Here is a 13411-nt window from a genome sequence, read left to right on the forward strand (position 1 = left end):
GTGTACAGAACTGTTGAAGATTTCTGATTTTTCTTTCAGGGTTTACCAGGAAAAGATGGGCTTATGGGACATAGAGGAGAGAAAGGAGAGATTGGTATCATAGGCATGAGAGGAATCAAGGTATTTTCATTGTTTCACTTTCAGACAAAGTGATTGTTCATTCTGTGTGATTTCACCCCAGCGCATCTTTTATTTTGGCATCCTTCTCTTAGGTAGATAGGTTGATCATAGGTTAGCAGCAGCTCTGTGATGTCCCTTTTTTGCTGAACAAAATCTGAAAAAAGTTGTATTTGTGTGAAACCGCTTCATTCAGTTCTTCTACCAGGTTTAGCTGCTGTATCTGGTTGCTGTGGTGTGAAGGAGCAGAGACAACAACAGAAGCTGACTGCAATAAGAGTGATGGTTTTGAAGTTTGCTGACTTTAAGATGTCAGCATTACCATTAGTTGTGTAGTCTGAGGTCCTGGTCTAATTAATTATTGTTTTAAATTTAAGAGTTGTGAGGTAGTGAGCCAATTTTTGGAAGAAACATTAGGAACTAAAATAACTCCTTATAGCAACTATAGCCTTTATTTTAATATAGTATACAGCCATGGAGGTGATCTCTGTATTCTGCAATTAAAGACAATGCAAAGGAGAAAACTGCATCACTGTGTTTTAAAGTAGAATGATCAGCATGGGAGTGCAGGATAAACCCTTCTCTCTACTTGTCTATTATTTGTGTGAATAATGTTTGTAGTATTACAGTTACTCTTAAATGAACACGTTCTGTCTCTGTGTACACTTTAGGATAATACCAGTGTGCTGCCAAATGTGCAAGCACAAAGCATACACCTGCATTTAGAGTGGCTGAATCAAACAACCAGTTCTCTCCAGCTGCACTGCCACTTTTCTTGCTCTCTGAACGCCTATTATTATGAGTTGTTGTTGTTGTTGTTATTGTTATTGTTATTTTCAGGAAGCTAGCACTACATTACACTGATGCAGTCAGAACACACCAAGTGCTTGTGAATGTGGATAATGATTCAGGTAAAAAGGCTGTATATGATAAACAGCCTTTTTACCTGCCAATTCAGATCCATATACTGTATATAGATGAGCTCTGTCTGAAATATATGGTGCATTTTGTCCATCTGTGACTCACAAGCTTCTTCGTGTGTCTTTGTCAATGATGAATCTTTGTGTTTCCAGGGTGATCGAGGACCCAAAGGCATTTGTGGAAGTGATGGGCCCAAAGGAGAGAAGGTGATTTATGAACATAGAGAAAATTGGTCTATGGTAGGAGGTGGAAGACAAGTAACAACTATAAGTGAAAAGGAATTGTATCGAGATAATTCTACTTGTTGCAATCTTCATTATTTTGTAAAAACAAACAAATATCAATGTACCGTTTGAGTACTAGCTGTAGGTATTTAAGGTTTGTGAATGGATTATGTATCTATCACCTTGTTTTTATTATTTGTTAAACTTTGAAGAAGTTAAATCGGTCATTATTCAGTTTATGGAAAGAAAAACAAAATGGAATGGGGAAAGAAAAAAAAAACAACTCTTTAAACTCTTTGTGTTAAGGGGGATGCTGGAATTCCTGGGCGATCGGGTCTACCAGGGAGAAAAGGCGAGCAGGTAACTCATATCTGCATTAAATCAAGCTGTGTATTGTACATGCTAAAAATGGGTTGTCATTAGACATGTTTTTTGGGGGTTTTCCAGGGTGATCTCGGACCTTCTGGACCCCCTGGAACCACTGGAAAAGAGGGGCTGGTTGGCCCGAAGGTGTGTAGTTTATTATGACAAACTTTTCTTTGTACAATATCTGTCTCTGAGTGTGATAACTAACTGCTTTCCTTTGCCTATGTAGGGTGATCGTGGCTTTGACGGGGTTGCAGGACCAAAGGGAACTCAGGGAGAGAAGGGTGAAAGGGTAAGCATATAACTATCTTCTCTTGCACTTTTTGCCTATACGTTTCAAAGGAACCTCTATAATGAGATTATGCCCTGTACCTGATGTCAATATTCTTTGTGAGCTTTCCTCACGACCATAGGAAGTATTTGGATATAAAATTTAACAGTCTTTGTGCTTGTTATAGGGTCCCCCTGGTGTACCTGGCCCTCCTGGCCCCAGGGGAGTGGATGGGGCCTCTGGCTTGACTGGTGCTCAGGGACCAGCTGGTGCTAAAGGCCCTGAGGGGCTCCAGGGACAAAAGGTGAGTAGTCACACTGGTGGTGGTGGTTTCTGAACTTTGGCCATGTTTCATCTGGATTGGGGGAGTCTGAGCGAAATTAGCTTGATAATTATTTGTTTTATTAAATTACTATAATGGCAGTTAATATTTACTAAGGGGTACATGAATAATGAACAATCACTTGTAAGAGCAGCAACTGGGTGCAGCATCACTTCTAAGCAAACACAGGTTTGGTCATGGTGGAGAAGAGAACAGTGGGGTGGTAGAACCATGAGAAGACAGACCATACAGAATATCAGCTGTCTAAATGGTACAATGGCAGACATAGAAAGGATAATGAAAGACCAAAAATAATGTTCTTTTTGTCTCCTTGGTTTATTTCTTTGTTTTCCACCTGACATGCAGTTTTGCTAGATTACTCGGTATTTATTCATGATGACTGCCACTTTGATGGGCCCTGCATTGGTTCAGTTTTTCTACTTCACCCACCAAAGTTTAAGTCTTTCCCCTCAGCTCATCTTTTGTCAGACAACATATTAATTAAACCTAATTCCATTATATACAGTTAATAAAGCCATGTGTACCATGTGCTTTTTCTAAAAATTCACACACAATTTTAGCATGTTTAATACATCTGTGTTGCATGCATTATATGAATCTGAACTGCATAATGACGATTGGAAAGTTGTTTATGTTTACGTTTATGTTAGCCTCACAATGGAATCATGTTTTGCTATCTGAGTAATGCCTTTAGGGTATTTCTTCAAATTAGTTACAAATGTGCATGTTAAATCTTTTGTTTTTTTGCGTGTTTGTCAGGGAGAGAGAGGACCAGTTGGCCCCGCCATTGCAGGCCCAAGGGGTATCCCAGGAATACCAGGAGAAAGAGGAGAACAGGTTTGTGTAACAATAGTTTGCCTCTGTCTTTTGGTTGTTTTCCTGATGCTGGTTTTGCAAAAATAAAAATAAATAAATAAATAATAATAATAATTGCACAGGTCAGAATAATTCTGTGAAACATATTGAAAAAAATCACACAGTACTAAATTACTCATCTCTCCTTCCCAATGTGCCAAATTGACACAAAATATCAGGAAGGCTTGACTTTTAGCTGAACAGTTAGTTTCACAGTCAACTATGTATGCACTAGAAGGTATTTAAAAAAGGAACATCTTATTTGAGCCATGTTAATTTCTTTCAGGATATAAATGGAGCCATGTACAAGCACACTTTAGAATTTACCATTGCAGGTTTAACCTCTCACTTACTATTCAGTTAAAAGTACGCTGACCCTGTTTTCAGTGAAATGGTTCAATGTAATGCGTCCCATGTTGCAGGGAGAAATGGGCCCAGATGGCGCTAAGGGAGACAGAGGAGAACCAGGCATGACGGTCAGTGCTTGATCCTTACTCGAGGGTACAATCTGAAGATAGCACAAACATACGTGTTTGTATACATGCAGAGTTTTTATTAGGTATATGTCTCCAAGAACATCTTCCACTTATATATAATTATATATTTGATTTCAGGAAGACGAGATCAGAGATTATGTTCGCTCAGAGATGAGTCAGCACTGCGGTGAGTCTTTCATGCTGCCTGCTTACACTTGTGCCATGGCCTCAGCTAAACTCTATGAAAGTGTGTCAAGTATATATCACTATTAAAAAACTACTGCGTTACCATCACTCTTTAAACTAACTTTCATTATTCCCTTTCTCCTTTCCTCCGGCCCCTCGGTGTGATGTTCAGCATGTGGAGGTGAGTAAAATACTGCAGATTAGGAAAAGTTGACCAAAGGGTTGTAATTTAGATGAGTCATGCTGCTGTGGAGCCTGTAGTCAGAGCAGTCAGTGTTATATACTATGTTTTACTAAAGATGGAGGGTGTTTGCTCTCTTTAAGTAACTGTGTTTAATTTAAATTAGTAACACACAGTTTCATTATGAGAAATAATTGGACATGACCAAACATAGAAGCTTCACCATCACCAAATCTGTCATGGGGACAGTCTCCTGTCCTGCAGGATCCAGCAGGCCCCCTTTTTTAAAAGTGCCTACAGCCATACACAGCATTCGCAACTGTATTTGTTTCATGTCCCCAACACATGCAAACAGGGCAGTTCTGCGACAACCTTAAGGTATTCAGGGTAAGGCCATCACTGGTTTCTCCCTAAGCAGCAGAAGCCATGAAAGCCTAAATGCAATGTCGGTGTTATCAAACAATAACACCAACATCTTGGTCTGCTATGAAATATCTACCACAATGAAAAATTGCACAATACCTTTGGAAACTCTCAAACCCAAAAACAGAGATGCCTACTTGCGCTAAAAGGTAAGACATAGTAGAGGCAGGACTGAGAAGGAACAGGTGGATGGGGCTTATTGTTGAAGCCAGGAGTTGTATGCAGCACCTTGAATTCTTGATGTCGTAAAGTGGAGGCAGAGGGCTGGAAAATAGATTGCAGCCCATCAGGTCTACTGGGAGGAATTGCTGGAGCAGACTTGCAGAAAGTAAGCAGAGCAGTTCAGTCTTGGAAGTGTCAGGAGATCTGGGTAAGGAGAAGTAAGCTCGTACGAAGCTAGAAGTAAGCCAGGCAGACACCATGCCAAGGTAGCAGACAATCTGCTGATCAGTGGATGAATGAGCTGGTCTATAATAGAGCTGTGTAGAGCTGTGCTCTGTTGCTTGGACAGGCGCAGGTGAGAGATGGGCAGCAGGTGAAACACATGAGGCCTGAAGGACATCTCACTCTGCCCCAGGTCCAGACATACAAATATAGAGAACATAGAAGTGGCAGACAAACACACCTTCAAGGAAAGTGACAGAATAAACAAACAGAGCCCTGACAAGAGAACTTCACACAGGAGAAAGCAGGATTTGCTGTGTAAGGACTGCAGGTGGACATAAAGGGGGGCAGGCTGGTCTACGAAACTCAAATGATAGTGGACTTTGTTATTGCAAGATGGAGAGTCCCATACTGAGATGTTGAGCAAGGTTTGAAAGAGAATCTCAAAACTCCCCTGGCAGCTGAAACAAATGTTTGGTTGAAGCTGTAAACTGCCAGATAATGTCAGTGTTGTAAAGCAATAGTTGCAGGAGCGCGAGATAAGGTTTTTATTACTATAAAAATATTTTTTCATAAGGAACTGGTTTAAGTCTGTAGACTCTTTGTGAATTAACGCTGAGTGGACTCAAGTCAAACAATGTTTGACTCGGGTATGAGTCGATTAACAGAAACCTTCCTTAAAGGAGTCCTTAAAGGATTACAGCCAGTTTTTGGAAGCTACTTTGTGAACCAGCCTTGCAAAAACTTGGTAAATCCTTTTAGTTGGTGTGTCTGTTGGAACGGGTGGAATGATTTTTATGTGGTGCTCGGGGATTGTTGTTGGTTCATGTGTCCAAAGGTTTTACTACCAGAATGTTCTGTCCTTGCTCTTTTCATCATGTTGCCTTTCTGGCCACTTTTATTTCCTCCTGTTTAACACTAACTGGTTCCTCTTGCTATACAAATTCTGTGTCTGCTTCTTTGGTGTCCCTGTTTGCTCGTACTGTTGCCACTGTCCTATCTGGCTCTCTCAGGTTCAGGCCCTGACACTCGGTCCCGGCCCACAGTCAGGGCTCGGCCTACACCAGAACAACAACTGGCCCTGAAGGGTGAGGAGGGTGAGTGTGTCCGTCCATTGCCTATCGGAGTCGGTCCATTTGTCTATCTGCGCGTCTGTCCCTGAGGATTAAGCTGGTGGTGCTACATCTGGAGACCTCTGAATACTGGGTGGTTTTCTCATTAAGAAAACAGAGGACTCCATTTGTTTGTTTTATGCATCTAACTCATATAATACATATTTGGTATCTCTGATTACATCAAGAGCAGCAAAGGAGCAAAGTGGTTAGCACTGTTGCCCCACAACAAGAAGGTCGCAGGTCTGGTTCCCAGGCTTGGGGCCTTTCTGTGTGGAGTTTCCCTGTGTAGGTTTCCTCCCACCATCCAAAGACATAACGTTTAGGTTGATTGGTGACTCTAAATTGGTCTCTGTGTGTCTCTGTGTGTTGGCCCTGTGATGGACTGGCGACCTGTCCAGGGTGACCCCGTCCTCACCCAGAGTGAGCTGGGATTGGCTCCAGCTCTCCCTGCGAGCCGGAAATAAATAAGCGGTAGATGGATGAATGACTGAGTGATTGATTATATCCAAACAAATAAAAATACGAAGGTAGACTTTGGGCTCTATTTAAATGACTGTTCTGTACCTGATATGGGTTTTTTGGATGAGCTGTGTTGGTCAAGAGCCCTCCCTCTATCTGAAGCTTGGGGGATGTTTAGAGATGTCTAACTGTTCTTTCAGGCCGTCAGGTGCGGGTGGTGGTGAACACTAATGACCCCGACTACGAGCACATATACGCCATTGAGGCCTACGATGACCCACTGGATGAGCCCCTTGACTTCACTCCTCCTGCCAGTCAGACTGTTGGTATGATCTGTTCCATACTTTGTCCAAAGATATCATGCAGTGAAGCAACACTTCCCAACACCTTGAGCCTTCCCAAGGGCAGCCTGGTATAGAGTATATAGTCTTAGGGCAGCTGGCACCTGCCACATTAATGGCTTTGAGCAGAAACACTGGCTGCAGGACACTTATACCTGACTCAGGGAATATTGAGATTCAGCCTATTTTGATGTTTGATGCATACATATTCCAGATAGTAAAGATAGATAAAGAAAACCTGTTTATAATCATATTTTCAGCATTTCATAAAACAGTTTCCACTATAGCTCTCATTATTTAGGACAATGTGAACAGGACACGGCAGCTGCATGTGGAGAAAGTGGCATTTTAAAGTTTTATAATTCATATAACTCATTTATAATGAAGAGAAAACAAATTTGTATATAATTTTTGTTATGCTCAGCCAGAGCTACCTCATACAACATGTTGTCTGGCCAAGAGTTTTGTTGATGAGTATGAGTAGGTTAAAGACTTCACAAGGTGCCTTTAATTACAGTAAACATTTAAATCCCAGAGTGTGAGTTTGGATGGTCTATTTCAGGGTACTGTCTCTTCATGAGCAAACATTAAAACCAAACCTCAAGAAAATATGTCAGCTGGTTCCATGACAAATTGGGTTTTCTAAATCTCTGTGATGCTGTAGGATGATATTTTGATCACAAGCAACAATGGACAACAATCAGAAAATATAAATTGGGTTGACATTTTTCCTAACGTAAATCATTTGTCATCCAATGATAGCCTAACTACGTTTATTATATGCTATTAAATTCTCGGTCTCAAATAATAAACAGATAAAAATGTGTTAAAGTGAAACCAAATCCAGTTTGTTTGGAGAAGTGTGTCTGTATTAACTGTATTGTCTGACTTTGTGGTCAATCCATAAAATCAAAGATTGTGTTGGCCTTGCTTATCTCTCCCACAGCCTGCTACAAGCACAGACATCCTGAGACTGTGGCCTCATCACTTTAACATTTTCTCCCTTTTCTGTTTCTTCTGAATGTGTCTGTACGGTTTGTTGTGCCATTAAATGTGTCTATCTTTTGCGTGTGTGTGTGTTTACGGACAGGTGAGGATGTCAAAGAAGAATCACAGAAAACAGTTAAAATTGAACCAAACAAATCAGCTGTTAAGAAAAACGGTGGTCAGAAACCTGAAAAGGTTGCACCTCTGAAAGCTGCCAAATCCAGATCAGTCAGGTCCAAGAGGAGAGTCACAGGGGAAGGTAAACCATCTCGTGAACCATCGTACTGGTCGGGATGTAGAGGGTTAATTGTGCTTGGTGTCTGGCCCTCTCTGTTTGTCTCAGGCTGTTGGCTGTTCATTTCAAGGCATATATACCTGCAGCAAAAAATGATAATGTCCTGCTCTTCATCTGTAATTTAACTGATCAACGGGTCAGTTTCGACTGTTTCAACCTCAGGGGGCATGAATGCTTGTTTTGGGTCTCATGTTGGTCCTTAGTGCTTTTGTGCTTTTCTTCCTTTTTGCCTGACCTGCTCTTTTCTCTCTTTGCATGTCTCTTTGTGTCTGTGTGTGCACACTCTTTATTATGTTTGTGTGTTTGTATACTCTACAGCTCCAGCAGACCTGTGCCAGCTCCCCATGGATGAGGGGAGCTGCGGACGTTACACAATGCGCTGGTACTTTAACAGTCAGGCTCAGGCCTGTAGACCCTTCATCTACAGCGGCTGTGAAGGAAATGACAACCGATTCCTCCACCAGGAGGAGTGTGAGGAGGTCTGCCTTGGAGAGACCAAAGGTACCCCATCACACACACACTAATCTATGTAGATATTCAGTGTATGCACTCTAACACGTGATCTTTTCTGCAGCTCCTCCCTCCTCGGACACAGTGCGATGATGGTCTATTCTTCCTCAGCCATGGGAATGTTAGCCTTCATATGGCGTTTATAGATTTTTATATTGTCAAATGTAGATGGTCATGATTTTCTTTTATTTATTGTTGCTATAAACCCAACTGAACTTTGAAAGGGATACCAGTGTGCCTTCCTGCCTAATGTTTTCAAAATCATGCAGAAAAAAATCTAAGAAACAATCTTCCCATTTATACTGCTGTGTTTCTTGTTGCTTAAAAAAAAATCACTGGTCAAATTGGTCATGGTTGCACATCTGCTACAGCTGACACATACTGATATTGATCATATGACTCAGCTTATGTAGCTGCCTTTGTAAACAGATTTTTAGTGTGAATGCTCTGTCAGCTTCCACATAGCTGTCAGAATTGGAACATGTAACATACAAAGGAGAATGCCTAACTATATGAAACACAAAGCTGCTTTATGAAAGAGCAAAAAAAAAACAAAATTCCACATTTAGCAACACTGTATGAAATACATCTAATGGGATATTTGCTCAAGGATGGGGCTGACTGCATCCTTTATTCACTTACCAAATTTGTAGTTACTAGGTACAAGAATCTTCTCTACTAGGAAGCTTACTTTTGATCCCCTCAGAGGGCAAAATAGGCTCAGTTGTGGATAGAAACACTGGAGTCACCTGGATATTAACAGTGTTGAGCATTGTGTTTCAACATTGTAATAAACCATGTCTCTTGGTTTGCTTATTAAATGCCTTTAAATCTTGAGGTGATCGTGGCATCCTCTATAGTATTTCCTATACAGAGGACAATACTGAGGTGCAAGTGGGAGCTTTCGTTTAAAAAAAGCAAGAAACAGAAGCGCAAAAGAACAAATGTATTTATGACACAAAGATTTATCAATTTAAACTGCTAAATATAGTAAAAACTTACTACGAAGAAGAGAAATATTTTTGGGAAATACTTGATTGTAAATTATCAAATTGGATGATTCCCATGGGTTGGAAGTTCTTTGACTATGATCTGATGTTATCTATGCAGAAGGCTTCACTCCCAGAACTGTAGATCCTGGAAGTAACTACTCTTACCTCTCAACCCAATAATAGCTATGCATCATTATTACTCAATATAGGTCTATCACATGTTCAATATGAAGAATCAAGCTCAATATTCTGCCAATGTTTTGTACATAATGTTTTTATTATTTGGGGGTTGTGTAGCATGACTGCATGTTTACCTGCCACAGAAAAGGTGCTATTTTTAAAGGATTTTTTTTATGTTGTATTGAAAATAGAAGCTTGTGTTCTTTTGTGGTACAAACAATTTTGTTTCTGCAACATTTTAATGAGCATTTTTAATAAACCAAGTGTTTGACAAAAAACAAATTGGATTGTATGCTTGTTGGCCACGACTTCAGTTGATTTATTTTGTTCAAAGACACTCCACACCAATTTTCAACAGGCACCACACAGCTTCCTCAACATCTCAGTATGTTCAAAAAAAGGCTCCGGTTCATTTACGAACAAAGGAAATACACAAAATGAAGGTTCTCACTTTAAACTTTGATACAGCACAGCAGGCAGAACGGTGAAAGGCCAACTGATGAGGAACAGAGTTTACCAGGCTAACAGCTTCCAGGTAGAGGCTGGTGTGAATTTAGTTATTCTTGTTAACGCTCCTTAATTCTTTAGTTCTAATGGTGACACACATGACCTTTGAGTTTATTCGTTGGTCCACTGGTACGTCCACTGGATACGTGAACTGAAGTGAGGATATCAGAGGGACAACAAAAAGAAACTAGGTTGTCAGATACAAGGTACACAGAAGCTTATTGTGGGCTACAAAAGCTTGTCTAAAGAAAATGAGAAGTGACCCTTAAACGTTAAAAAAAACAAAACGTGGGTTTGCAGATTCATTTTAGACTATTCAAAGAAAACCTTTTTGTTTAAGATACAAACACAGAGGAAACACAACATGAGCTCATATAAGACATTGTCTTGTTACAATGGCTCAGTAAGTGGGACAAATGAGACAGCACTTGTTGGAAGCAGAGAAAAAGGTATAAAGTATAAAGATGTGAGCAACTTTTCATACAAGCTCACAGGAGCGCTTTTGGCTTCAACTTTATGTGTGTGTGTATTTTTATGGGTATGTTGGCTTTTCTAAATATTTACACATTTGCAGTTATAAGCATTTATTTACAACTTGTACCGTTATTTTGTGAAACAAAATCATTATGCATTCCATTTGTTTATTGTGTTTTTAGAGGTGTGTAGCATTAAGGTTGACTTTTAAAACCATGGCAGGTCCCAAATCCTTATCTTGACAACAGTAGTGAAAAACATTAAATCGAAAGAAAAATCGATAAATCCATTTTAAATGTTAAACATATTGCGTTACAATTAAAATAAAAACACAGACAGTGAAACCAGACAGCCAATAAAGACCCCTTGACAGTTATTATCTTATAATATATATCTTGCATGTTTTCATCATTCAATTTGGTGAAAAGAAGGCCGCATTGTGTAATATCGAAAGTAAGACTGTTTGTCATCATCCTGTTTTTCTCGTTGCTGCTGATCTGCAGCTCTCCGCCTGTCTGCTGTTCTCACACTAACTTATCTCCTTGTGTGGCATGCTGCTGTTTTATTGCTGTGTGTTGGCCCTCTGCTGTCTCTGGCTCCATGTGGGCTCCGCAGATTATGAAATATGTGTCCGAGGGATGATTAAGGTGAGTGTCCATGACGGCGGAGGCGGCAGACCGAGCTGTGACAGGGAGGGGACAGATGTGCGGCCCCAGTCTAAATGAAATGGATATGGGTGTGGTCCGAGCCATCTCTCTCTCTCTCACACACACACACACACACACACTCGACAAACTTTCTCCACTTTTATTTTCACCATCGGGATAACTGTTGATTTTTGCTCGCTTAGTGGCCGGTTAGTGTGATATTGATGATGTTGATGGAGTTGGAATGAATCGTGAATGGAAGAAGTCACCTCCCCAGCCAAAGCTCTGTACCTACAGTAACACCATCGGGGCCTCTGTAATCTCGGTTTGTTGCCGTATTTCTCTCTCGATGGATTTTTCTTGATAATGAAAATGCTTAAAAGGAGTCCAGATGGCAGCAGCAGATGTAACGTCTTGTCTCCCCTGATGTACTGCAGAGCAGCTTTGACTCTCTCTCGGTGGACAGAACTGTGTATTGGCCTCCATATGCAGGCCTTAGGAGTGTGTGATGCAGAGGGATATTTCTGTGCTCAGTGGATTTGAACTGTTTTATCGTTGGACTTTGCTGTGAATGACATCATCTATATCAGTCAGTGTTGTGCCATCAACCAGCACGTGTCCAGTTAATGATATAATTGACCTCGAACATCTGAACTCAGGTCTAAAGAATCACAACAATTTACTGCCCTCTTGTGGCCGCAGTGTATTGAAACTGTGGGGCCTTGCCATCTTTATCCTTTCTTTTCCAACTCATACCTACTCTGACTTGAAGTGAAAGTCACCCCTTCATTAACTCTGATGTGCTGGTCTGTTTAAACAGGGTTTACCACCAGGCCCTAAAGGAATGCCTGTGAGTACACACACACACACGCGCACACACGCACACACACTCACAGGGAATGCCAGGAGAACCAGGAATACCTGGTCTGGATGGGAAGCCGGTAAATCAGTAAATAAATGGGCTAGTGGATGCAGGCTAAGTGATCCAGGAAGGTTAAACTGGTATTGATGATATTATATTTTCATATTTTACATTTTCATTGAGTGGTGCTGAATTTATCTGTCTGAATATGTTTGAATATGTTTCTTTAAACAGACTCTTCAGTTTTGTTTTATGTTTTTTTGTTGTTGTTTGTTTAAGTAAGCAGCTATATGTAGTTAATACAGAGTTAAGAATGTAAAAGTAGTGTCCAATCAGTGAAATTATAGTGTGGTCCTTTATAAGCACGATAAAATATTGAACAAACACAATTCTCATCAGTGTGCATGTTCAGGTTTCATCTTTTCTCTTACCACAGTACTCACAGTTGTTACTAGAACACTTTGGATGTTATCTTGTAATATTTTGTGGAGATGTTGGACACTTGCTCATATGTCTCTTTTCCTTCCGTTCGTGTCGGAGCAGGGGCCGACAGGGCCTGCTGGTCCATTAGGACCTGTTGGTTCAACAGGGCCTCCTGGTCCTCCGGGGCGACCAGTGAGTAACCAGTAAACTAGCAAAGGGGCCTTCTCTTGGGGTTGACCTGCTGCGAGCATGAAGCCAGTGGAGAGCTGTTCCCCCCCGCCGGGCTGCCGCTGTGGAGCCAACTCGTCTCTCTTGGTGCTCGCATCGCTCACATCTTCTCTTTAATCACCCTGGCCATGTCTGTTCTGCTACTTGACCCTCCACTTCAGATTCCCTGCTGCTGGCTGGATGCTAAATTGGCTGGACTCCAAAAATCATGCTCTTGGTTGTGCGCTTATCTTATTTGCATCGCATTAAGTTGCAGTTCACCATGTGAGTGTGCCCCTGTTTGTGTTGTCCTACCGGTTGTGATGAGTTTGATGTTTGTTTGTGTACTGAATTTTGTCGTCCAAGAAAAAAAGCTCCTATCAGGCTGACATCCATGTTGTAAATTATATATTAATTAATAATATTAGAAGGGTTTAAATTTAGAGATATATTTGCGAATAAATATGTCATTTTATTGTTCTGTAAACAATCCTAAGTGCCCTCAAATACCGAATTAGGCCACCCACATCTTAGACCAAAACAAATGCTGATCTCTCTGTCAGAGTTTTTTCAGATGAAGAAGTGGCTTACCCAAAGGCTGCACACTTGGCTTGCTGCTCAGACTAGTTAAGATAGCATGAAGACTTTACCCTGACTCCGTTCAT

At 40.9% G+C, this 13411-nt stretch overlaps 1 protein-coding gene across 1 annotated transcript in view; it reads left to right on the plus strand.

Moving 5' to 3' along the window:
- The window catches only part of col7a1 (collagen, type VII, alpha 1), a 96397-nt gene that overhangs the window by 38734 nt on the left and 44252 nt on the right, over nt 1-13411 (plus strand). The window contains exons 105-110 of the mRNA XM_029501660.1: nt 40-120; nt 1191-1244; nt 1569-1622; nt 1710-1772; nt 1858-1920; nt 2087-2203. Coding sequence (XP_029357520.1) covers nt 40-120; nt 1191-1244; nt 1569-1622; nt 1710-1772; nt 1858-1920; nt 2087-2203 — 432 coding nt within the window. The remainder of the gene's footprint in view (nt 1-39; nt 121-1190; nt 1245-1568; nt 1623-1709; nt 1773-1857; nt 1921-2086; nt 2204-13411) is intronic.

The sequence above is a fragment of the Echeneis naucrates genome, chromosome 5 (genome assembly GCF_900963305.1).
Source record: "Echeneis naucrates chromosome 5, fEcheNa1.1, whole genome shotgun sequence".
NCBI lineage: Eukaryota > Metazoa > Chordata > Actinopteri > Carangiformes > Echeneidae > Echeneis > Echeneis naucrates.